At 43.5% G+C, this 25,741-nt stretch overlaps 2 protein-coding genes across 2 annotated transcripts; both read right to left on the bottom strand.

The window, feature by feature from the left end:
- On the bottom strand, window positions 1-7,911 carry SF3B6 (splicing factor 3b subunit 6). The gene is made up of 4 exons (XM_029232685.1): window positions 7,613-7,911; window positions 4,903-5,021; window positions 447-585; window positions 1-272 (listed from the first exon to the last, which is right to left on the bottom strand). The coding sequence occupies exons 1-4, from the start codon at window positions 7,640-7,642 to the stop codon at window positions 183-185; spliced, it is 378 nt and encodes a 125-aa protein (XP_029088518.1). The 5' UTR covers window positions 7,643-7,911; the 3' UTR covers window positions 1-182.
- A 540-nt stretch (window positions 7,912-8,451) lies between these two features.
- On the bottom strand, window positions 8,452-15,723 carry TP53I3 (tumor protein p53 inducible protein 3). Its single transcript, XM_029231361.1, is given in 5 exon segments — window positions 8,452-8,663; window positions 9,450-9,646; window positions 10,552-10,764; window positions 11,940-12,207; window positions 14,333-15,723. Coding segments are annotated over 5 exon segments (993 nt in total). The 5' UTR covers window positions 14,465-15,723; the 3' UTR covers window positions 8,452-8,480.
- Window positions 15,724-25,741: the final 10,018 nt, after the last annotated feature.

Raw genomic sequence — 25,741 nt, 5'->3', positions numbered from 1 at the left:
TGTTTTACAAAAAGCTACAAGTTTATTAACATAATATATTCTAAAATATATCAAAGTTTCAAGGAGGTCTTTTTGAATCTCAAATAAGAAATCACAACATTCACTATTAGTTAAAAAAAAAAAAGGGTAGTGGTGGTCATTCATGGGTTTTAAACAGTCCAAAATGAAAATGCAGAAAACATTTACTTTGGTGGATCTGTGTTGATGCCGTATTTCTCCTTGAGAAGCTTCAACTGTTCTTCCTTCTTCTTTGTGTCCATCTTCTGAAATGCCTGAAAATGTGGTAAGCACCAAAGTTAACAGTTACCAATCTACAGTCAAATGAATTTCACCAATAGCAGTAGCTAGAAAAGAACTCAGGGTACACATCTCCCCTAGTGCTGGTACAGCTCTCTACTAACTCTTACATGGGGTCCCCACGTGATGAGAACCATGGCCATACTTACCCTGTTGGCATTATAGTACAAAACCACGAGGTATCTGTTGCAAACATTGAATCCTGACAGGTGATCACACGCATTCTTGGCATCAAAGATGTCTTCATAGACCACATAAGCTGTTCCTCTAGTTTCAGGTGTGTTCCCCCTACCGAGTTGAATCGGACTTAATTAAAATACACATTTACCTGAAAACCATTAAAGGAAATACATACTATGGACAGGTATGCTGGATAAGCCTATAATTTCTCAAAACATGTAATTTTTGTTTTTATTTTAAGTAAAATAGCTCAGGTTAAACTTACTGTTATATCAAGAATACTAATATGGCTACTAAAGCAATAGCAGCAAAGAACTAGCTTGAAACTTTCAGTTTTCATGTTCACTGCTCTAGTCTTTCCTACTTCTCATACTAAGAATCAATTTTCAGTTTTACACTGGAAAGTATGCTACCTTAGGAGTGATAGTTGTGATTAGTCAGCAGTGTCTAGAATGGGGTTTTTCTTACTATGCATTTATGCAACAGAACCAATACTTTAGTTATTTACCACACTAGTCCCTTGTTTCTAAAGATTCTGATTTTCTCCCTCACTCTAATTTTAGTTCCAGTCCTTAAAAATAAGACAACCTCGGGATCTCCCTGGCAGTCCAGTGGTTAAAACTCCAAGCTTCCACTGCAGAGGGCATGGGTTCAATCCCTAGTCAGGGAACTAAGACACATACCACACAGTGCGGCCAAAACCACCCCCCCAACAAACAAAAAAACCCACAAAAAATCTCCATCAATGTAGGGGACAAAAGTTTCTGGGTAATATTTTACTAAAGTTTACCAAATCCATAAAAATAAAACCATTTTGTGTCTGTAGAAGGAGCTGGGGTTGGAAGGAAGCCCCTACCAGGAAGATAGCAAAATTATAAATGATACACAGGAAAACAGCAACCACCATCCTTTATGGCCAGGAAAGGATGTCCTCCAATGTAAAGAGCCAATGTAGTTTCTTACACTTTTCTTAGAAGATTCATCGCTTGCTTGCTTATGTATTTATTTATTTATTTGGCTGCACCATGTGGCATGCGGCATCTTAGTTCCCCAACCAGGAATTGAACCTGTGCCCCCTGCAGCGGAAGCTCGGAGTCCTAATCACTGGACCACCAGGGAATTCCCCCAAGATTCATTGCCCTTTTAAAACAAGAGTCAACTCCCAACTTTCACACATTCATTTTTAATAATATCTGCACTTTTATGCATTACACAGCCCTGTGTAGCTGGAGAAAAGGGCTGGGTCTCTGGAGGGATTGGGTTTGAAGTGTGCTTGTTGGTGGGGTTACCTGTGAGCCAGAGCAGAATGCTGGAAGGTGGCTGGAAGTGGAAAGCGGAAGCTGGATCTCACTCATGGATATGGGGCTGCTTCTTGTGTAGGTGTTCCTTGCCACCTCCTCTCCTCACCTCACCAGCTTCCGTTAGGGGAGGAGCTAGGGAAGTGTGAGGAGCAACAAACTGCAGGTGGCAGATGGCCATGTGCTTGTGAGTGGGGACAGCTGGCAGAGGTCCCATTCAGCTTATGCTCCAGTAAGCTAAAGATGGATCCCCTTTCCTCCATCTGTGTTCTATCCACCCAATGCAACTGCAGAATAAGGTTTATTAACTGCCACAGTCCCTGCAGAGGTTCAAGGAAAGGCAGTGGGCCCCATGGGAAGGGGAGGCACCTGCCTAGATTTGATCTAGGATGAGACTACAGTCTTGGGCCCTGGTCAGAGCTTGTGCTTCCTGTAAAAGGGGATGGGATAGGTATAGGGCGCCGGGTGGTTGGAGGGTGCCAGTGTCATCAAACACTCTCACTTTGTCAGGTTACATGGGCCTGATGAAAAATTTTATATTCTTTACTTTCTGCAAATAATCTAACAACTTTTGGACTTTTGACTTTTAACCATTTTCTAAAATGCTTTAGGTATGAAAATTGGGACTACCCAAAGGAAAAAAAACACTGTCCCAAAGATTTTCCCAAAAAGTCTACCTAATTTTTCCTTCAGAATAAAACCATAAAAAACTCAACAACAATTTAAGTTCCTTAAGGGCAAACATGACCTTATACTTGATTTTACTCCCACAGTGCTATGCATTCAGCAAGTGCTAATAAGCATTTGAAGGGTGGAGATCTACTTTCTCCTATTAGTGCTCTCACACATCTTTTCTCCAGGAAGCTAACAGAACAAATCAAAACAAAACAAAAGCATCTCTCTTCTTTCCTCTTACACCTTCTTAGGAAGTAGAATAGGGAGAGGCGTTAATTCCATTTTAAAGACTCTCCATCTCAATTTTAAAAAGCGGTACTGATGAACCTAGTGGCAGGGCAGGAATAGAGATGCAGACGTAGAGGACAGACTTGAGGGCACGGGGCTGGGTGGGGGGGAACTGGGATGAAGTGAGAGAGTAGCATGGACATATATACACTACCAAATGTAAAATGGCTGGCTAGTGGGAAGCTGCTGCATAGCACAGGGAGATCAGCTCGGTGCTCTGTGACGACCTAGAGGGGTGGAATAGGGAGGGTGGAAAGGAGGTTCAAGAGGGAGGGGAGGGCTTCCCTGGTGGCGCAGTGGCTGGGAGTCTGCCTGCCAATGTGCGGGACACGGGTTTGTGCCCCGGTCCGGGGGGAATCCCGCACGCCGCAGAGCGGCTGGGCCCGTGAGCCATGGCCGCTGAGCCTGTGCGTCTGGAGCCTGTGCTCTGCAACGGGAGAGGCCACAGCAGTGAGAGGCCTGCGTACCGCAAAAAAAAAAAAAAAAAAAAAAGAGGGAGGGGATATGGGGATATATGTATACATATAGCTGATTCACTTTTATTGTACAGCAGAAACTAGCACATTGTAAAGCATTTATACTGCAATGAAGATGTGAAAAAAAAAAAAGACTCTCCATCTCAAGCGCCCCAGCCTCTAATTATCAACCTAATATCTTGATCTCCACATTGTAATTTTAATTAAAAACATGTACTTGCTACCTACTATATGTTAAGCACTGAGTCAACATTATTTTCTTGATTGGTGGTAAAAGCTTAAAGTGAAAACAAGAAAACCTAATCATGTAACTTAACCTCTCTGAGCTTTAGCTGCTTCATGTGTCAAATAGTGACATCAGGCTCCATCACCTGTCCTACCTTACTCATGGCTTTAATAATCAAAATCAAAGCACTGAGAGTCTACTACATGCCAATTAAGGTGACCAATTGTCCTACATGTGAGGAAAAAGCTGGGCAACTTGTCTAGGGTCACATGGCTAGTAAAAGGGCCTGCAGTAGAATCTCGTCTCCTGAGCCCCAAGTCAGGGATTCTTCTGTACACTATTCTTGTATGTCTAGAACAGGAGTTCTCAACCTAGAGTCCATGTACCCACTGAAATCACTTGCAAAACGTTGTGTGTATTCTGTAGAAAGCGTCAAAAGCTTTTATCAAATATGCAAAGGGAGTTCCTAAAAAGGACAGCTGCTCTATAACACTTCATTTTCATCCCTGTTTGAGTACCAATGATGATATATTTCTAGCTCTTGGTTTACTTTTTGGAGGGATAGTGATCATTGTAAAGGAGAGTCCTCAAGATCTCAGAGTTCTAAAAGCCACGGAGGAACTCTCAAGTCATAAAAGAAAATGTATTAAGAAAGGGATATTCCAATTAAAAATAAAAAGCTTAGAAATCCTCTTAGATGGACTCAGGTAATTGGCTTATGTATACTAGTTAAAATGACAGCAGCTGTGGTACTGTGTAGAGATTCAATTTAGAATCAGAAGATTTTATCACTAAATAGCTGTGTGAAGCTAGAAAGGTACTTTACTCTCTAAGCCTTAGTCTCACCTGTGAAAGAGACACTCTCACCTCCACACAGGGCTGTAGTGTTGGTGATGCAAACAAAAGCACCTATTACAAATGGCATATAGCAGATGTTAAACATCATTTGAAGGTATGAACCCCAATCTTTAAATTAAAACATGGATTTATGTTATAATTATTTTGCCCTATACTTTTAAATCTTCAATAGAAAGCTATAGTTGAAAAAAAAAGCCTTTTTCTGTTACTTTTATATCCCTTTGCACAGCTTATTCAGAAATTCTGGAATCAGTAAAGGAGATGGTGAAGAGTGTTGAGAGAGTTAGAGTTAATGCATATAAAAACCACAGTAGAGTACTTCTTAACAAATAGTAGGTATGTAATAAATGTTGGTTCTTTCTCTTCCCACGCATTCCCCTCAAACCACTCATTACTACTTCATGCTCTCTATAATTTCACAACTACCATTCCTGGCTCTCACTGAGCTGGATCATCAGGGTCTCTGTAGGTACTTTTCCCTTGGTCTCTAGGCTCTTGGTTAGGCCCTCTGTCAGCTATAATTTTGAGATTATAAATTACACAATCATTTTTTTTTCAATCATTTTCTTTTAAATGACATTTCAAATGTCTCAGTAAGACTCACACTCTGATTTGACGAATAGGTCCATATTTCCCAAATATATCATACATTTCTTCAGCCGTGATTTTGTAGGGCAAATTTCTTATATACAAAATTCGATTTACTTCAGGTGGAAGTCGAATCTAAAATGAAAAATATAGTGTTGTCACTATAATCAGAGGCAGGAGTGCTATCATTTTTTTTAAAATTCTCATAATAAATTCTAATAAAGATGATGCATAATTTTTATAAGCCAAGAATAAGAATTATAATCTGATATTACTGAAAATGGCACGCTCTTTGGAAAAGCATTGGTTTTAGGGAGGACTATTAGTAGGAACTAATAAGGGGCTACTACAAAACCCAGGTTTACAGTCACTACAGGTAAATAAAGATCTCCAACCTCATTTAAAAGTCCTCAATGCCACAGACATGTGTGGGACAGAACAAGGGAACTGTTCCTGTTTGCTGGATAATAAAACTCGCACTGATGACCATTCTCGGGTCTTCTCAGGAACTTGTTCTATCGATGATCTCTTTCTTTTGAATTTACAGCCTTTCCCTCACCATTGGCTTCTTTTATTACTCACGTGAGCAGCTGCTTATGTACTCCCAACTGTTACACAAAACAAAACACTTATTTGGATCCCTCTTCATTCACTCAAATATTTAATAAGTGCCTTCGTTAATACACCAGGCAAGGCAAGGTATTAGGATTACAGAGTGAAGGAACAAAGACAAGTTTTCTGCCTTTCCTGAATTTATCAGCCCTCTATTTGCTATCCTATCTTGCTCTTTTTTCTTTTCTCTCAGTCAAGCATATGAAAAGAGGCAGGTTATACTCACTGCTTCTTTAGTTCCTAACACTCATCAGCCTACCACAATCTAGCTCCTACTCCAGCACGCTGATGAAAAATGCTTTTATGCACTAAGACCTTTCACTTGCAGTGTTCTTTTTTTTTTTGCATTAAAAAAATTTTTTTTGGAGTACAGTATTCAATTCTCATCAACTTAATTTCTCTGAGGCTTCTGACACTGTTGACTATTACGTTTTTGACCTTTCTTGACACTCTTCCCTTGGATTCCTCCTAACTCTCTGGCCAGTTGTTCTCAGTCTTCTTTGTCATTAAAATAGGCTCTTCCACAGAGTTTCACCTTTAGACTTCTTTTCTTGACTCTCTGTATACTCCCCTTAACTCTACATTCTCTTAACCACACACGTTTTCCACACTGAGTCGATGACTCTCAAATATGTATCTCCGGTCCAGATTTCACTCCTGTGCTTCTTATTAACATACTTAATTACATACTAGACATTAATTTGCTCAATAACTATTAAACTGGCAACTACTTCAGGCATTAACCTAAGTGTTGTATAAATGGAAGAATAAGATACTTATTCCCTGCCCTCAAATGGTGACAAATGGTAAACAAATAAGTACAATAAAGTTTTAGACTTTAAGATTTAAGGTTAAGTTCAAATAGATGATAAACACTGTCAGACAATCACAATATACATCTCCAGTAAATCTGCTTTCTCACTCTGCAAGAGACTATATCACATTTTCCCTTCTTTCCTCAAACCTTACCATCACCACTCCCTCTAACATCCGAGTTGAGCTGTATCCTCTCTTCCCTGCTCATCCCAGGTGATAACCTTGGCTCTTGTTTATTGGAGAAAATAGATGCGACCAAATGGTAAGTACCTTATATTCAATATGCATTCATGCATATCCAGCCACTTTCCCTCTCATTGCTATGCCAACCCCTCACCTGCCCCAAACTACTCCTGAACTTAACCCACCTTTCTCCTACATCATCAGTTTCTCCGGCTCTACTGGATCATTCCCATTGGCATACAAATACAGCTTATACCACACATCCTAAAAAAAGTTAACTATCATCCAATTTCTTTTCTCCCTATTTACGAGAAAATTTGTGGAAAGAGCTGTCTCCATTTTCTCAACTTCTACCTTCTTTTCATCCCACCGCATCCCACATTTCATCCACTGAAATGATTATCATCAAAGTTACCAAAAATCTTCATCTCACTATATTTAACTGTCTTCACCTTACTGTACCTCTCAGCATCTTAAGATTTGACTACTCTTTCTCCTAAGATAATTTTTCTTAGGTTTCCATAACACCGCGACTCCCTAATATTACAATGTAAGCAGCAGGCCTTTCTGTTTTATTCTAGGTATCTCCGATACCTAGACTAGTGTCTGGCACATAGTAAGTGTTCAATAAATATGACTGATTTATTGTATCCTATCTCTCAAGTCTGGTACATACTAGGTGCTCAAAATTATCACTGAAAACATTAATGAAGGATCCAAAAAGCTCTATGATCTGAGGAGACTTCCAGGTTCCAGCTGCCTGTTAAGCATAAGTTATTTATTGCGGACTCATCTGTGCTACCGACTTTTAGGCCGAGGAGAAGATCCTGACGCCGGGTCCTCGGTGCAGGTGAAGCAACACAGGCTGTTAACACTATCACTGACACTAGGATAACAGACTTAGAGGAACTCTCAAAAGGGGTAGGGGCGGAAGTGTGGCTCAAGGGGCACATCCCTAAGGACCGGTCCAGGATGGAATCCCCCCTGACAGGTCAGTAACTTCTGGGCTTCCCCGCCTAGGGGACGGAGGAAGGCCAAGAATGCTCTGATTACGCCAATGAGAAAGCCCAGCAGCGAAGTGCTCCCCCTCCTCGACAGAAGTCCCAGACACTCACGTTCGCTCTCTTGGCCGCTTGCATCGCCATCTTAGCAGGCTGATGAGGTTACCGCAGCAAATACGTGAATTCCTCCACACTCCTCAGGAGCTCTCTCAGCTTCGAGTGCAACACGGCGTCAGACGCAAGACATCAACGTCCAGACTCCGCCGGAAGCTGTTCTAACACACCGGAATACCACCGTCTCACGCCGAAACGTGCTGACGTAGTCTCCCCTCAGGAAAAGACTCCAGGGCAAAAAGGGTCTGAGAGACTTAAGAGGCCGGAAGGTTGAAAGGCGGGACCTGGGCTTAAGAAGGGGCGGTGTTCCGGTCGCGGAGGCCCAGAGCAGCGGAAGCTGGCAGAAGGGGGTGGAGGCTGAGGAGAGCTGTGAGAGATGGGTCTGCGCCTGGGTGAGTTGCCGGAGAGGGCGGGGACTACAGTGGGGTCCGGGCCTGCGGGGTGCGCGCTGCTGTGCGGGGGACGCGTGGGTGTGCCTGGGCCCCTGACAGTGCACTAAGACGAGCCTGCAGGGTTCTGGCTGATTGGGTCGTGGCCGACGCTGTACTCCGTACCCAGAACCCCTGGCGCTGGCTCAGCCCCCAAAGTTCAGCATCAGTTGACCGGGCCTCTTCTGTAATCTCCTCGGAGATGCCAGTCCCGACTCCCACCTCACCCCCACCCTGACGGACACAGTCCACGCGCCACTCTTCAAGTCCACTCTTTATTTCCTTAGACCGGCTTTGCACTGATCATTTGAGGCTGGGAGAGGAATAGGGGATTACAGGCGAGCCTGGTGTAGCACCCGGTCGCCTAAGTACTGTGAATTTTCTCCAAGTTTGCTCTTGGAAGACCTGAGGTAGCCTTGTCCTGTACTGCCCCTCCTCCTTCACTGGGGCAGCTCCAGGACGATTTTGCCCACATTCTTGTTAGTCTCCATGTACGCATGGGCTTCTTGGATTTCAGTTATGGGGTAGACTCTGTCCAGAACCGGCAGTAAACTTTGAGGGTTCCCCGTGGAGAAGTGGGGCAAAATTTGCTCTGTGAAAGCCTTCACCAGCATCTGTTTGTACTAAGATAAGGAAAAGGAGACCATCAGCCTGGACAGAGGCCTTACCTTACCACTCCCCACCCTGCTTAGTCTTTCTGCTTTCTCTGAAACTTGTACACATCTGAAAAGTCACACAAGGGTATGTAATCCCTTCACTACCAGCATGTATGTGCATGTCCCTAGATTTGTAAGCTCTGTTCTGTCCCAGATAAAGACCAAAGCTTGGAGAAAATATTAGTGTCACTGAAAGCTGAAGGGCTGTTTTTAAATAAAGACTTCAAGCAGGAGGCAGCCACAGACAGGACTTAATATAAGTTCAATTCAAAAGGGATGCTTAACCTCTGCTATCCCCCCAGCAGTTGTGAAACCCTGTTACGAAACTCCCAAAGCTGGCACCTGCTGGAATGCCACACAGAAAAGATTTCATGAATGTATAATCTGTTAAAGGTAGAAGCTTACTAACCTTACTTACCTAAGAGGCTTTCTTAGCACACTGAGAACAGTTCTGCCTTTGAAAACAAAGTCTTGGAACTATTAGTAGTATTTCCTAATATGGTCAATGCTTTGTTCATTGTTATAAAGTTTACATAATACATTACCCTCTTTCCAAGATGTTGAGGCCTTTATCAACCAATTTTAATTAGTTCTGTGAAATTAGGTTACCTATTTATACACAGAGGGGCAGGTTTCTATTAATACATAGGCTCTCTAACTTAATATATGATCTTACTTTCTCAGGATTATGTGAATGAATCACACTTTTATGGATAATAGTTAAATCACATTTTCTTTTCACCCATCACTCACCTTTTTGTCCCTAGATCTTAGCAGACTGGTGATCAGACTTCCTCTTTTAAAGAGTATCTTTGAAAACAGAGGCCCACTGATGTCAGCACCTCCCGTCAGACCATAGAGAATCCAGCGACCATCAAGAGCCAGGCAGTTGACATTTTTCTCCCAGTAGGAGCCGCCTATGCAGTCTAGAATAAGGTTGACTCCAGCGCCTTTCACATGAAACACAGATATGTGATGCTAGTCAGACACAGAAAGCTTGGTGTGAAATAAGATTACGTGGTATATTTGTGGAAATATGGGTATATATAAATACAAGTGCAAGCAGTAAATCTGTAGGTTGGAATGCAGAACATTGCTTATAGAAACATGGTTGTAAATGGAGTTTAGTTGGCTGAACTCTATTATACATGTGTGATATTATATATGATCATATTTTATGATCCCTGCCACAGCAGGAGGGAAATGGGGCAGCACCATGATCTGGTATTCCCCCTGACCTCCATGTAAGTAGAGAACCCACTGGCACCCAGGGGAATAGGGGAGATCCACCCCAGGCTGCAGGACAGGCTAGTCCATATCTAAGTTATCAAGTGTCTGAGCTGGGTTGCCTGAATCATGGCCTTGCTAGCTTTGTTTTCATCTCTCCTTTTTGACGCATGTGGAACAATGGAAGGGGATGAGCCAAATATATGCAGATTCAGTTTCAGAATATAGAGGCATACACATCTACTCACCCACTTAGGGAGCTACCTACCCAAGCCTACTCTGACCAGCTCCAAACTGGTTTCTGCTCCATGCCTCCTGTTAATTCACTGCAGAGTGGCTGGTTGGGAAAAAGAGGTCCTGAATAATTCCAGGCCAACTCTGTGTGATTATCCACTTTCTAAAAAGCGTATGAATCATATCACTTACAAGAATGCACAGGAAAGTCATCTTAGTCCTAAATACTGCCTGCCTGTCTCCAGTGGTCAAACACCAGAGTACTAGAATTTGGCCTGGGTAGTTGTTGTGCTTTTAGCAGAGGGAAGACAGATCCAGAGGCAACTCTGAGGCTGGTGAGGATTTTATTTAATCATCTCTGAAACTCCTGCTGAATTGCAGAAGCTTTATTTACCTTTGCTGAATTTCAGTGTTGCTTCAGAAAAATCCTCTTCTTTGTAATTGAATCCAGCAGCTGCTCCAAGCGTTTCTGCCATTTGAAGCCTGTGCTGGGAGCCGGCTGTGACCAGAGGAACAGCTCCAGCCATCCGGGTAAGTTGGATGGCAGCTGTGCCCACACCACTTGCTCCTGCATGGATTAGCACAGAGTCTCCAGCCTGAACATTTCCTGCGACAGAAAGTACAGGAACCATTTTCTTTGCTTTGCAACTGCTACACATTCTCCACATAGGCTTATTCTACCATGATCACCTGGCCCTGGGACCACCAAATGCAAATCTCTGGCTGTTTTGAGAGAACATATTGACTTTTTGTTTTACTGCCTCTGGTCAAAGTGGGAAACAACTTTTGGAAACAGTTATTAGCAGCCACATCCATAATCTCTGTTCTACCTGTGAAATAATAACAAAACATATCTCTGACCTATACCTGAATGAGTAAGAACAACCGCCATTCCCGCTGTCACTACCTGAAGCCAGCCTGTCTACAGTCTGAAACTGGCCTCCAGCTGGTCTCACAAATCCAGGCCCCACACACAGCCACCAGGCTCCTCCTGAAATGGAGCTTCCATTATGTCACTTTCTCCTCAAAATGTCAAGTGGTTCTTGATTGGCTTTCGTGTCAAGTCCAAATAGCCTGCCATTCAAGGCCACCACAATCTAGTCCCAGTCTCATCTTTCATAAATTACAGTTGTCATCCTTCACTTCTGAGTGAAGCAGCTGATCTCACCTTGACCCTCTTAGGCCACCTTGGTATGCCATCTGTCCATCACAGCTCTGCCACCCTTCAAGGCCTTCTGTTCCAGAAAGCCTTCTTGGACCCCCTTTGCCCACACCAACTTTTCCCATCTTGAGCTTCTGTTGTAGTTAGAGACAGGGCCACCCTTCCAAACACTGTGGTTGTCTTGCCAGTTACACTGAGTTCCCCAAAGCCAGGGGCCCTCATGTAAGCTCTTTGCTGGCCTCAGTGGGATTGGGGAGGAATTAAAGAGTTGATTGAATGGCTCCTTCTGCTGTGCTAGGGCTCCCAGAGAGAAGCTTAGCCTGACTGAGAAGCTGGGACTACTGCTGCGCTTACCGTGTGAAGATGTGCACAGGCCTTTCATCCAGCGCTTTCCAGGTTTTCTATGTGCTAACCATAATTTTCAGCCTCAGTATTGCTGCACAGTATGAGGACCTGATACTACTGATGGTACAGTAGGCTGAGGTGCTGGGGTTGGGTGTGGCTCAGTGGCCAGATCAAAGCTGCCCTGCAGGACTGCTGGGTTCTGAGGTGGCTGAGTCATGAAGCAATTGAACCATGCTGTATAGAGTAAGCATGAGGTAGGGTGAGGTGGTCCTTACCCAAGAGGTGTAACAGCTGGGAGGCGGTGAGCCAGGCCTCTGGGATGGCGGCAGCCTGGGGCATGGTCAGTCCTGCCGGGATGGGCATGAGGAGCCCTTCGGGGACAGTGACATACTGGCCCCCGCTAGGCAGCAGAACTATGGCTGGGTCCCCAATCTTTCAGTGTCCCTGGCAGCCAGGCCCCTGCTCTGCCACGTGTCCAGATGCCTTGAGTCCCCAAATGTTGCTGGCTCCTGGGGGTGGGACATACTGGCCTTGTCTCTGCAGAGAAAGGGTGCACTAAGTAGTAAACATGATCAGAAGTCTGTGTGTCACCGCCCCTGGCCCTCTTCCCATAGCCCCTTTTTTTTTTCAAGACAAAGTTCAGGGTAAAGTTAGGTGTTTTTTTTTTTTTTTTGCGGTACGCGGGCCTCTCACTGTCGCGGCCTCTCCCCCTGCGCAGCACAGGCTCCGGACGCGCAGGCTCAGTGGCCATGGCCCACGGGCCCAGCCGCTCCGCGGCATGTGGGATCCTCCCGGACCGGGGCACGAACCCGTGTCCCCTGCATCGGCAGGCGAACTCTCAACCACTGTGCCACCAGGGAAGCCCTAAAGTTAGGTTTTTTAGTTCAAGAAAAATGAGAGGAGAGGTGATTTGTTTCATGCAAATAAGAGACTGTAGGTCCCATAATCAGTGGATGTCTAACTGGTAGAGTCCTTAGCTATTTCTCTCATCTAAACCCCTTGTTTTACAAATGAAGAAACTGAGACCTGGGCAGGGAAATGCCTCGTCCAAGGTGGCAAAGCAAATTAATAGCAAGACTGGGAATAAAACCGTGGACTCCTTTTCTTTTCAATTTAATTAAATTAATTTTTTTATACAGCAGATTCTTATTAGTTATCTATTTTATACATATTAGTGTATACATGTCAACCCCAATCTCCCAATTCATCACACCACCGCCCCCGACCCCCCACCCCCACCCCGCAGCTTTCCCCCCTTGGTGTCCATACATTTGTTCTCTACATCTCTGTCTCTATTTCTGCCTTGCAAACCAAACTGTGGACTCCTTAATGATAGTTCTGATATATCAAGTGCCAGGCTCTGTACTTGCTCAACACAGTCCTCAGAAGCCTTCAATCAGATGCTTGAGACCAGAGGGATGAACTAGGAGTGTGCATCTGAACCATTTGATGAGCCTTTTCAAAGTACACATGCCTGGGTCCTGGTCCTATTTATTTTTAATAAGTGCCTCCTGTGATTCTGGTGTACATTTCTTAATTCAAAAAATGCAGCTGGCCTAGTTTAGTGCTTCAAAAAGAAGTCAGAAGAAAATTCTTAGAGTACTGCCCCCTGCCAGCTCTGGGACCCTCAGAGTGGAAAGAATACAGACTTTGGAGCCTTAAGACAAAGACCTCAATTTGAGTCACAGTTCCCCTGGTTACTAGTGTGTGCCCTTGGGGGGGCTTCCCTGGTGGCGCAGTGGTTAAGAATCCGCCTGCCAATGCAGGGGATACGGGTTCGAGCCCTGGTCCGGGAAGATCCCACATGCCGCGGAGCAGCTAAGCCCGTGCGCCACAACTACTGAGCCTGCTCTCTAAAGCCTGCGAGCCACAACTACTGAAGCCCGTGTGCCTAGAGCCTGTGCTCCACAATAAGAGAAGCCCGCCCACCGCCACTAAGAGTAGCCCCCACTGGCCACAACTAGAGAAAACCTGAGCGCAGCAACGAAGACCCAACGCAGCCAAAAATAAATAAATTAGTGTGTGGCCTTGGGCTCATTGCTGAACCTCTCTGACCCTCAGTTTCTTTATCTGTCGAATACAAATGGTGAACAGGGCTGCCTGAGGAGTAAAGGAGATAGAGCAAGGTCTAACACTCGAGCGCGGGAGCACACACACACACACACACACACACACACACACGCGCGCGCGCGCGCCCAGTCTCCTTATCTGCAAACCTGAGCAGACAATGGTTTGATGCAGGGTGGACTCTGCTGTGCAAACACCCCTGTATTTTGTGTAAACAACAGAGGCTAAGTGGTTGTAGTTTCAGAACCCCCAGCACGCATGATGAGCATTAATGGTAGTGCCTTAGGTCTTTCCTTCATCCGGTGAATGTTTATTTTCATTTATTTATTTTTTTTTGCGGTAAGCGGGCCTCTCACTGTTGTGGCCTCTCCCGTTGTGGAGCACAGGCTCCGGACGTGCAGGCTGAGCGGCCGTGGCTTACGGGCGTAGCCGCTCCGCGGCATGTGAGATCTTCCTGGACCGGGGCACGAACCCGTGTCACCTGCATCGGCAGGCGGACTCTCAGCCACTGCGCCACCAGAGAAGCCCCTGGTGAATATTTATTGAAGAACCTGGAGTCCCGCCCAGTCCCAGCCGCTGCCAGACCCCTGGGTATCTGGAGTAAGTCCGCCCGGTTCAGGGCACTGGCTGCCACCTTCAGGAGGACTTCACCCTCCCCTGGGCTTGGCTTGGCCACTTCCTTCAAGTAAAGGTTTTCTGGTCCTCCGGGCTTATCAAAGTGCACAGCTAACATGTTCTCTGAGGACACAGGGTAGACCGAGGTTCTTTGAGGGGCGCAGCGACCCCTGCCGGCCAGCGGCCTCCCTCAGTCCGTCCGACCGCAGCCCCCTGAGCTCCTTCCCGCGGGGCCCCTGCAGCCTCCGGACCGACCCCACGCGGAGGACACAGGCTGGGACGAGGTGCAGAGAGGATGGCCGTGCGGGTTGGCTGCGGCGGAGCAGGAAGACACTGAAGAGCGTCAAGCCAAGTTTCATTCCCTCCGAGTTGGAATCCCTCGCCCGCCAGGGTCACTGGAGCCCGTGAAAGTTATTTACTTGCTCCGGGTGGCCCCCTTTGCTGCTCCAGGTGACGCGGCGCGCTCCTGCGCCCCCTGCGAGTCCTCGGAGCAGAATCCTGGAGCAGTGGCGCTGCCTCGGCCACCACCACAATGGACGGCTGGACTCTGGGTAGTGCAAACGGTGGGGCTGACCCTCCCCTTCTTCCTTCGCCTCCTTTCCCTTTAAAATGCAAAGCTAGTGGCGGCAAATCAGATTTTCTTTAAATTTGAGCCTCTGGAATCTAGTCTTTCTCTTGGTTTGGCGTGAAATGCTGTTCCAGCCCTCACTTTGAGAAAACTTTCCTCTCTCTAGGCAGCAAGACGCGAACTCTTGGCAGGCGAGCGGTCCATTTCTCAGTCAGGCCAGGCTTTTAGCCCATTTGGGCTTTAAGTCTGGCTTCCTGCCCTTCTTGTGGGCAGGCGTCCCAGTAGGGTGGGCAAGCAGGGTGCTGCTGAGAAAAGAGAGGAGCATTAGGGGCAAAGGGAAGGTAAAACAGTCCCGGGATTCTTGTCACTTCTGCGGTTCCTCCAGTCTTTCCTGGGGATGAGGGAGCGGCCTCTGGAAGACGCTGCCCAGTGAGGCAATTTAGCCTGGTTAAAAGCTGTATAAATAGGCTACATCAGGGTTTCTCAACCTTGTTGCAATTGACATTTTGGACTAAATTTTTTTGTTGTGAAAGACTGTCCTGTGCAGCTTGGGATGTTTAGCAGCATCCCTGGTCTCCACCCACTAGATACCAACAACACTCCTATCTAGTTGTGACAATAAAAAAATGTATCGGCATTGCCAGATATCCCTTGGGGGGCAAAATTACTTCTAGTCAAAAACCACTGGGTTGGAAGAATACACACGTATGTGCGCCTGTGTAAAAACAAGATAGGTAGCTTTTTTTCTTTCTTTCTTTCTTTTTTTTTTTTTGCGGTATGTAGGCCTCTCACTGTTGTGGCCTCTCCCGTTGCGGAGCACAGGCTCCAGACGCGCGGGCCCAGCGGCCATGGCCCACGGGCCCAGCAGCTCCGTGACATGTGGGATCCTCCCAGACCGGGCACGAACCCGTGTCCCCTGCATCGACAGGCAGACTCTCAACTACTGCGCCACCAGGGAAGCCCAAGATAGGTAGCTTCTTTTTCCTCCCCTGCAGGGGGACGGAAGGAGGGCAAAAAAAAAAAAATCGGATACTTATCTTTATTTTTTAAAATAAATTTTTGTTTATTTTATTTATTTTTGACTGCGTTGGTTCTTCGTTGCTGCGCAGGGCCTCTCTCTAGATGCGGTGAGCGGGGGCTACTCTTCGTTGCGGTGCACGGGCTTCTCATTGCGGTGGCTTCTCGTTGCAGAGCACGGGCTCTAGGCGTGTGGGCTTCAGTAGTTGTGGCACGAGGGCTCAGTAGTGGGCTTAGTTGCTCTAAGGCATGTGGGACCTTCCTGGACCAGGGCTCAAACCTGTGTCTGCTGCCTTGGCAGGCGGATCTTAACCACTGCGCCACCAGGGAAACCCCTGTGAGCCAATCAATAGAAGCTAAAAATACATTGATTAAACCTAGAAGCCATTTGTTACAAAAACCTCGAGCAAAAGAAGAATAAAAGGAATTGTGTATTATTTACCAAAAACCCACAGCAAGTACTATCCTAAATGGAAAAACACTAAAACCATTGCAGTTAAAATCAGGAAGTAGATAGGGATGCCCACTATTGACATTATTATTTAACATTACTTGGGAAGTTTTAGTAAATGCACTAATACATACACAAACAAAAGGAAGTAACTGATATAAACATTGGAAAGTGATAGGACTATCTCTTTTTGCCGTTGATATGAGAGTAGACCTAGAAAACCTAAGGGATGCCAGTAAACAAAACAAAACAAAACTAACATTAATGAGATAATTTGTTAGGATGCCTGGATGCAAGATGCGTACACCAAAATCAATAGCTTTATTCTCCAGCTAAGCACTTAGGGGAAAAAAATGGGAGAAATATCCCTTTTACAATAGCACAAGCTGTAAAAGGCTTAGGAATAAGTTTAACTTATTTAAGGAACTTAACTTTAAGAAAGGCATAGGAATTATATATAGAAGACTATAAAACTATATTGGAGAACAGAAAACAAGATCTGAACAAGTGGAAAAATTATCATGCTATGGGGTAAGAAGACAGTACATAAAATTGTCAAATCTACCAGATTAATATATACATTTATTGTTAATTTAGTTATAATGCCAACAGGGTCTTTTTATTTTTTTAAATTATTTATTTATTTATATTTTTGGCTGCCTTAGGTCTTTGTTGCTGCACGCGGGCTTTTCTCTAGTTGCGGCGATCAGGGGCTACTCTTTGTTGCAGTGCACTGGCTTCTTATTGCGGTGGCTTCTCTTGTTGCAGAGCACGGGCTCTAGGCGCCCGGGCTTCAGTAGTTGTGGCTCACGGGCTCAGTAGCTGTGGCTCGCGGGCTCAGTAGCTGTGGCTCATGGGCTCTAGAGTGCAGGCTCAGTAGTTGTGGCTCACGGGCTTAGTTGCTCCGTGGCATGCGGGATCTTCCCTGAGCAGGGCTCGAACCCATGTCTCTTGCATTGGCAGGCAGATTCTTTTTTTTTTTTTTTTTTTTTTTTTGCGGTATGTGGGCCTCTCACTGTTGTGGCCTCTCCCGTTATGGAGCACAGGCTCCGGACGCACAGGCTCAGCGGCCATGGCTCATGGGCCCAGCCGCTCTGCGGCATGTGGGATCTTCCCGGACCGGGGCACGAACCCGTGTCCCCTGCATCAGCATGCAGACTCTCAATCACTGCGCCACCAGGGAAGCCCGGGTCTTTTTATACATTCATTTATTTTTGGCTGCATTGGGTCTTCGTTGCTGCGCGGGCTTTCTCTAGTTGCGGTGAGCGGGGGCTACTCTTTGTTGCGGTGCATGGGCTTCTCATTGCGGTGGCTTCTCGTTGTGGAACACAGGCTCTAGAGCGCAGGCTCAGTAGTTGTGGCACACGGGCTTAGTTGCTCCGTGGCATGTGGGATCTTCCCAGACTAGGGCTCGAACCCGTGTCCCCTGCATTGGCAGGCAGATTCTAACCACTGGGCCACCAGGGAATTCCCCCGGGTCTTTTTAAATTGTATAAAATCTTAGAGTATGTGGAAGAGTAAATTCCCCCAAATGGCCAAGAAATATATGAAAAACAATAGTAAGGAAGACATATTACCAGATGTCAGAAAATATTGTAATGATGATAAAATGACAATATAGTACTTACTTCTGAGGTGTTCCATAGAAATAAAAAAAACAATTATGTAAGGACAGACAGAGAGAAATGTTTACTGCAGCATTGATCACAGTGCCAAAAATCTAGAAACAAAATAGATCCCAGCACTAGGGGAATGGCTGAATAAATGATGAATACTGTGCATCCATTTGAAAAATGACCAAGAGTTATAGCAGTTGTCACAGAGGGATTTACATGAAACATTTGTTTAATGAGAGAAACATTGTGTTAAAATGACAAAACATCCCCATACACATATACATGACTACACACACACACACACACACACACACACACACACACACACGAGTTAGATGAGCATGGAAAAAGATATGGAATCTTTTTATATATATCATTATCTTTATATGTAAGTTGTTTGGGGTTATTTGGAAAAGGGTGATGTCATAGGAGTTAAGGAACAATAAAAAAGGAAAAGAGAAAAAAAGTGTATAACTTTTAAGCACTTTATGTGTAGAGCTATGTAAAAGAAATTAAATAAGCCTTTAAAATTAAGAAAAAAAATTGAGGAACGTTGAATGGTCCCACTGAACCATATTTCCCTGTAATCACAGCCTATGGGTAGTCCCCTCGCACACTGATTTGGGTTTGCCCGTGTGACTTGCTTTGGCCAATGGAACAATGAAAAGTGCTTATAGGGAATTCCCCAGTGGTCGGGGAACTAAGATCCTGCAAGCCACGCAGTGCGACCAAAAAAAAAGGTGGGGAGGCGCTTACATGTTGAACTTGCCCGCTCTTGCTACTGAACTTTTTCACTGTCATGTGAAGAAGCTTCTTGAGCTACTCTACCAGAGCATGAGACTTCATGGAGCAGAGACAAGCTGTCTGAACTGAGCTCTCCCGGACCAAATAGCCCCAGATGATTTGCCAGTTGACTGAACCTACATGAATGACCTACCGTGAGATCAGCAAAGGAACTTCCTGACTAATCGCAGACCAAATTATTGACCTACAAAATTGGTTGCAAGTAAAATGATTATTGTTTTAAGCCACTAATATTTGGGGGGTTGTTTGTTATGCAGCAGTAGGTAATGGATACAAAAAGGCTCCTCAAGAAGAGTGAGGCCTCCTCTCCTCTATTTTATCATAATACATCTCTTAATAACACTTGTAGCACTCTATTGTCTGACTTTCTTCCCGACCAGACTGGGGATCTCTAGAGTATCCTAGTCATCTCAGTATCCCCTGTGCCTATCACAGAAGTGTTCAATTGAGATTTGTTGACTGAATGTGAATGATTTCAGATTTATTTGGGATATCGAAGAGTTGAGCCATTGAAAGAGGCCAGGGAGGGAAGCGCCAGCATTTTAAGAAGAGAAAATCCATGGGAGAAGTGGGGACAGCTGCATCTCTGCTGTAATTACCCCCTATTTTCTGTAGGCCAGGGAGGTGAAAAAACAGCCCCTTTTCCACCCAGCCCTTTTACTTTGACCCAAGAATGATTTACTTTAGGATACCAAAAATGATTCTCAAATCTCAAGGAGTTTGTGATGTTTAATCTGCTGAGGATGGAGTCTGGCCTCTGCAGGTCTGAGCACTATGTGGGTAAGGAACTGTTCTCAGGGTAGACCTGCTCAGAGAACTAGGCCATTAGCATGGGCTAGAATATGTACAATATTTCCAATCTGTTTCTCCCCCTCCCTCCCTTCCTCCTTCCCCCTTCCTCCCTCCCTCCCTTCCTTTCCTTTCTTACTTTAAATATTCATCCATTTTATTCACAGATAATAATTGAATGCCCACTGTTTGATAAACACTGTGCAAGGTGATGGGATAAAATGATGAGGTATGGGAGGTTGGGCAATATAAGTAGAGAACACTTTTTAATAACTTAAAGAAACCTTTTTTTAAAACTTTGAAATAGAAATATTCAAACATATATAATGCAGAAGAATGAAGTTGGACCCTTACCTTACAGTATACACAAAAAATTAACTCAAAATGGATCAAAGACCGAATGTAAGAGCTAGAATTATAAAACTCTTAGAAGGAAACATAAAGGAAAAGCTCATGACTTTCAATTTGGCAATGATTTCTTGGATATGAAACAAAGGCACAGGCAACAAAAGAAAAAATAGGTAAACAGGACTACATCAATATTAAAACTTTGTGCATTAAAGAACACATCTACAGAATTAAAAGGCAGCCCATGGAATGGGAGAAAATATCTGCAAATGATACATCTGATAAGGGGTTAACACCCAAAACATATATAGAACTCCTACATCTCAACAGCAAAAAAAACCCAAGACAACCCAATTGAAAAATGGGCAAAGTACTTGAATAGACATTTCTCCAAAGAAGATAGATATACAAATGGCCAATAAGTACATGGGAAGATGGTCAACATCACTAATCATTAGAGAAATGCAAATCAAAACTGCAATGAGATACCACTTCACACTCATTAGGATGGCAATTATCAAAAACCAGAAAATAACAAGTGTTGGCAAGGATGTGGGGAACTCCTGTGCTCTGCTGGTGGGAATATAAAATGGTGCAGCTATTATAGAAGACAGTATCACAGTTCCTCAAAATATTTAAAATAGAATTACCCTATGATCCAGCAATTCCTCCTCTGGGTATATACCCCAAATAATTGAAAGTAGGGACTCAAATAGCTATTTGTATACCAATGTTTGTAGCAGCATTATTCAGAATAGCCAAAAACTGGAAACAATCCAAGTGTTCATCAATGATGAATGAATAAACAAAATGTGGTACATACGTTCAATGGAATATTATTCAGCATTAAAAAGGAAGAACATTTTGACACATAGTACAAGATGGTTAAACCTTTTTTTTAAGTCTCAGGTTTTAAAAAAAATATTTATTTATTTATTTAGGCTGCACCGGGTCTTAGTTGCAGCACATGGGGTCTTTAGTTGCAGCATGTGGACTCTTAGTAGTGGCATGCAGACTCTTAGTTGCGGCACACATGCAGGATCTAGTTCCCCAACCAGGGATTGAACCTGCGCCCCTGCATTGGGAGTGTGGAGGCTTACCCACTGGATCACCAGGGAAGTCCCAACATGGTTCAACTTTGAAGACATTATGCTAAATGAAATAACCGGTCACAAAAGGATACTTATATGTCCACTTATATGAAGTACCTAGAGTTGTCAAATTCATAGAGACAAAAAGTAGAATGGTGGTTGCCAGGGGCTGGAGGAAGAGGGAAATGGGGAGTTAGTGTTCAATGGATATAGTGTTTCAGTTTTGCAAGATGAAAAGAGTTCTGGTAATGTATGCAGGTGATGTTTGCTCAAAAATGTGAATGTACTTAATGCCACTGAACTGTACACTAAAAATGGTTAAGATGGTAAATTTTATGTATTATTTACCACAATTAAGAATAAATAAATAGGAAAGTGGGAAAAGCATATAAAAGTATAGAGAATAATATAATGAACCTCTGTATGCCCGTCATTCAACTTCATCAGTTAACCCCTGGGCAGTCTTATTGTGTCACATCAGGAGAGACATAATGTCTGGTTGAGTCTCATTTCGTGTTGTAAGACATCCTGCATTTAGGTATTGCCAGGTGGCTCACTTCATTATGAAGTTCCCCCCATTAGGTTTTTCACCTGATCGCTCAGTAGCCATTGATGATCATTCTGTAGATCAGTTTTCTCCAGCTTTATTGTGCATAGGTATCACCTGGGGATCTTGTTAAACTATGTATTCTGATTCAGTAGGTCTGAATTGGGGCATGAAACTCTGCATTTCTAACATGCTTTCAGGTGAAGCCAGTGCTGATAGTCCATGGATCACACTTGGAGTAGCAAGGGCCTAGATTATTTCATTAGGGCTTTCCTTTCTTTCAGTAACTAATATTTGGTTACTGTGAGCCATAGCTTGTACCAAAAAAAAAAAAAAGATAAATGGTATTTACCAAGCTTCAAAATAATGATTTGATTTCCTGGCATCTTCCAAAGATGACTTATGATTTTTATTTAAAAAGTAACATTATAAATCATGGACTTCAGCATAGCTGAGGAGTTTCAACCCATTACAGTTATCATTCTTTTTGAGGCTCAACTTGTCTCATTTTTGGCCAGTGGGGCCTTGCTTTTTGGTATGGCAAGATGTTTCAGGCTCATCTTGTACATTTCCTGCTCAAATCTGGATTCAGTCATTTCTCAAAGGAGCCTGGTTCCTATTATTGGAAAATGACATTTAGAGACCACAATCTGTACACAAGGGATGCCTAATAGCTATGGCTCTTGTTTCTAGTCCTTCTTAGTGGACAGAGCTAGGAAATAGCTATTTTTTTAAAAGAAACATGAAGAGTTTCAACTGATATTTCCAAGTCAGATTTAGGATTATAGGGTTTTAATGTAACTCCTTTGAGTTTATATATATTTTTCCTGAAAATCATGGCTTCTAATGATCTTACTATACTTGTTTATTTGATTTAATCTATGCTATATTCATATAATTGTTTCAGAATACAATTATTATTAATAGTAACATGATCACTGAAAACAGTTTTAAATTTCATTGCTGTTCTTTTTTTTTCTGTATTTATTTTCATTTTGGATGATCTGTCCATTGGTGTAAGTGAGGTGTTAAAGTCCTCCACTATTATTGTGTTACTGTCGATTTCCTCTTTTATAGCTGTTAACAGTTGCCTTATGTATTGAGGTGCTCCTATTTTGGGTGCATATATATTTATAATTGTTATATCTTCTTGGATTGATCCCTTGATCACTATGTAGTGTCCTTCCTTGTCTCTTGTAACATTCTTTATTTTAAAGTCTATTTTATCTGCTATGAGGATTGCTACTCCAGCTTTCTTTTGATTTCCATTTGCATGGAATATCTTTTTCCATCCAGTCACTTTCAGTCTGTATGTGTCCCTAGATCTGAAGTGGGTCTCTTGTAGACAGCATATATATGGGTCTTGTTTTTGTATCCATTCAGCAAGCCTGTGTCTTTTGGTTGGAACATTTAATCCATTCATGTTTAAGGTAATTATCAATATGTATGTTCCTGTTACCATTTTCTTAATTGTTTTGGGTTTGTTTTTGTAGGTCCTTTTCTTTTCTTGTGTTTGCCATTTAGAGAAGTGCCTTTAGCATTTGTTGTAGAGCTGGTTTGGTGGTGCTGAATTCTCTTAGCTTTTGCTTGTCTGTAAAGCTTTTGATTTCTCCATCAAATCTGAATGAGATCCTTGCCAGGTAGAGTAATCTTGGCTGTAGGTTCTTCCCTTTCATCACTTTAAGTATATCATGCCACTCCCTTCTGGCTTGTAGAGTTTCTGCTGAGAAATCAGCTGTTAACCTTATGGGAGTTCCCTTGTATGTTATTTGTCATTTATCCCTTGCTGCTTTCAATAATTTTTCTTTGTCTTTAATTTTTGCCAATTTGATTACTATGTGTCTCGGTGTGTTTCTCCTTGGGTTTATCCTGTATGGGACTCTGTGCTTCCTGGACTTGGGTGGCTACTTCCTTTCCCATGTTTGGGAAGTTTTCGACTATAGTCCCTTCAAATGTTTTCTCTGGTCCTTCCTCTCTCTCTTCTCCTTCTGGGACCCCTATAATGCGAATGTTGTTGCGTTTAATGTTGTCCCAGAGGTCTCTTAGGCTGTCTTCACTTCTTTTCATTCTTTTTTTTTATTCTGTTCAGCAGCAGTGAATTCCACCATTCTGTCTTCCAGGTCACTTATCCGTTCTTCTGCCTCAGTTATTCTGGTATTGATTCCTTCTAGTGTATTTTTCATTTCAGTTATTGTATTGTTCATCTCTGTTTGTTCTTTAATTCTTCTAGGTCTTTGTTAAACGTTTCTTGCATCCATTCTTTTTCCGAGGTCCTGGATCATCTTCACTGTCATTATTCTGAACTCTTTTTCTGGAAGGTTGCCTATCTCCACTTCATTTAGTTGTTTTTCTGGGGTTTTATCTTGCTCCTTCATCTGGTACATAGCCTTCTGCCTTTTCATCTTGCCCATCTTTCTGTGAATGTGGTTTTTGTTCCACAGGCTGCAGGATTGTAGTTCTTGCTTCTGCTGTCTGCCCTCTGGTGGATGAGGCTATCTAAGAGGCTTGTCATTGCTGTTCTTTTTGTTCCTGGGATATATCCCCAAATAAGGACATACCACTCAAATTATTGTTTTTAATTTAGCATCACTTGAAATGATTCCTTTCTGTGTGGCTAACCTATCAACTGGAAACACAATTAAGGTTATTTCTTTAATTTTGAATTTTAGAGATTCTTTTTTTTTTTACATTTTTAAGTTTGTCTTGAAATTATGTAAAACATTTACATGGTATCCAAATTAAATCTTCAAAACAGGGTACATTCAGAGAAATCTAGCTTCTATACCTGTCCCTTCCACCCTGTTTCCTCCTACTCCCTAAGGTAAACATTGGTTTACCTTAGTTTTTGTTTTATTCTTTTTTTCTTTTTTAATATTTATTTATTTATTTGGCTGCACTGGGTCCTAGTTTTGGCATTTGGGGTCCTAGCTGTGGCACGTGGGATCCTCGTTGTGGTGTGTGGATTCTTAGTTGTGGCATGTGGCATCCAGCTCCCTGACCAGGGATTGAACCCAGGCCCCCTTCACTGGGAGCGTGGAGCCCTAGCCACTGGACCACCAGGGAAGTCCCTTGTTTTATTATTCTATTTTTAAACAATAAGCAAATATGTATAGATATGTTCACATATTTTCCTTTTCTAAGATAAAAATGTAGCGTACCAAATATATTGTTCTGTATTTTGCTTTTTTCTGCTGAACAACATATTTTGGAGATTACTCTATAGCAGTTTATGTTCCTTTTTATAGCTACATCCATTGTGTGACTATACAAAAGTTTATTCAACAGGTCCCCTCCTGATGGATATTTTGATGGTGGTAGAGAGATCTGAGATAGAGGAGATATGTTTGAAGGCCCTGTGGCTGGAGGAGGAGCAGGGTGGGAGATGAGGCTGCAGAGATAGGCATGGGTCAGTCTATGCAGACTTGTTGGCCCTGTAAGCTTTTTATTATTACTCTATAAGGAATGGAAGACTACTGAAGTGTAAGCAGGGCTGTGACATGATTAAATCTGTATTTGAAGAGCTCACTTTTATTGCAGCATAGTGTGTGGGTTAGAAAAGATGAGTGAGTGTAGAGAAGTCTTTTAGAAAGTATTGCAGTAGCCCAGGTGAAAGGTGATGGTGGCTTGGACTAGGGGAGATGGCAGCACAACAGAGAGAAAGGGAAAAGTGAACGGTATTTAGAAAATAAAATTGACTACTTAGTGACCTTTCAGATATGGAGTTATAAAAATGGTATCAAGCACGACCCCGAGATTTCTGGATTCTGCACTGGATGGATGGAAGCACTATTCTCAGAGATAGGAAGCCCTGGGAGAGGAGCAGATGTTGGGTGATGATTATGTGTTAAATTTTGAACATATTAAAGTAGAAGTTAGGGAATTTCCTGGCGGTCCAGTGGTTGGGACCCAGCGCTTTCACTGCTGAGGCCCAGGTTCCATCCCTGGTTGGAGAACTAAGATCCCGCAAGCTGGGCAGCACGGCCAAAAAAAAGGAAGTACCTTTGAGACATTTGAGTGGAAAATGTCAAGAAGTTGGTTTGATATGTGTGTCTTCAGCTCTGTTTCGGAGTTAATCAGGCTGAGAACCTTAGTTCTGTCTCACATTGGTCATAAAAACTGTCCATAGTTGTCCCCATGGGAGACAGGTCCTGGTCGGCACTGGGA

The sequence above is a fragment of the Monodon monoceros genome, unplaced genomic scaffold (assembly GCF_005190385.1).
Source record: "Monodon monoceros isolate NGI ecotype Baffin Bay Population unplaced genomic scaffold, NGI_Narwhal_1 Super_Scaffold_19, whole genome shotgun sequence".
Classification (NCBI taxonomy): Eukaryota; Metazoa; Chordata; class Mammalia; order Artiodactyla; family Monodontidae; genus Monodon; species Monodon monoceros.
The sequence above is the reverse complement of the archived record's forward strand: the minus strand, read 5'-3'. Positions and strand labels throughout refer to the sequence as shown.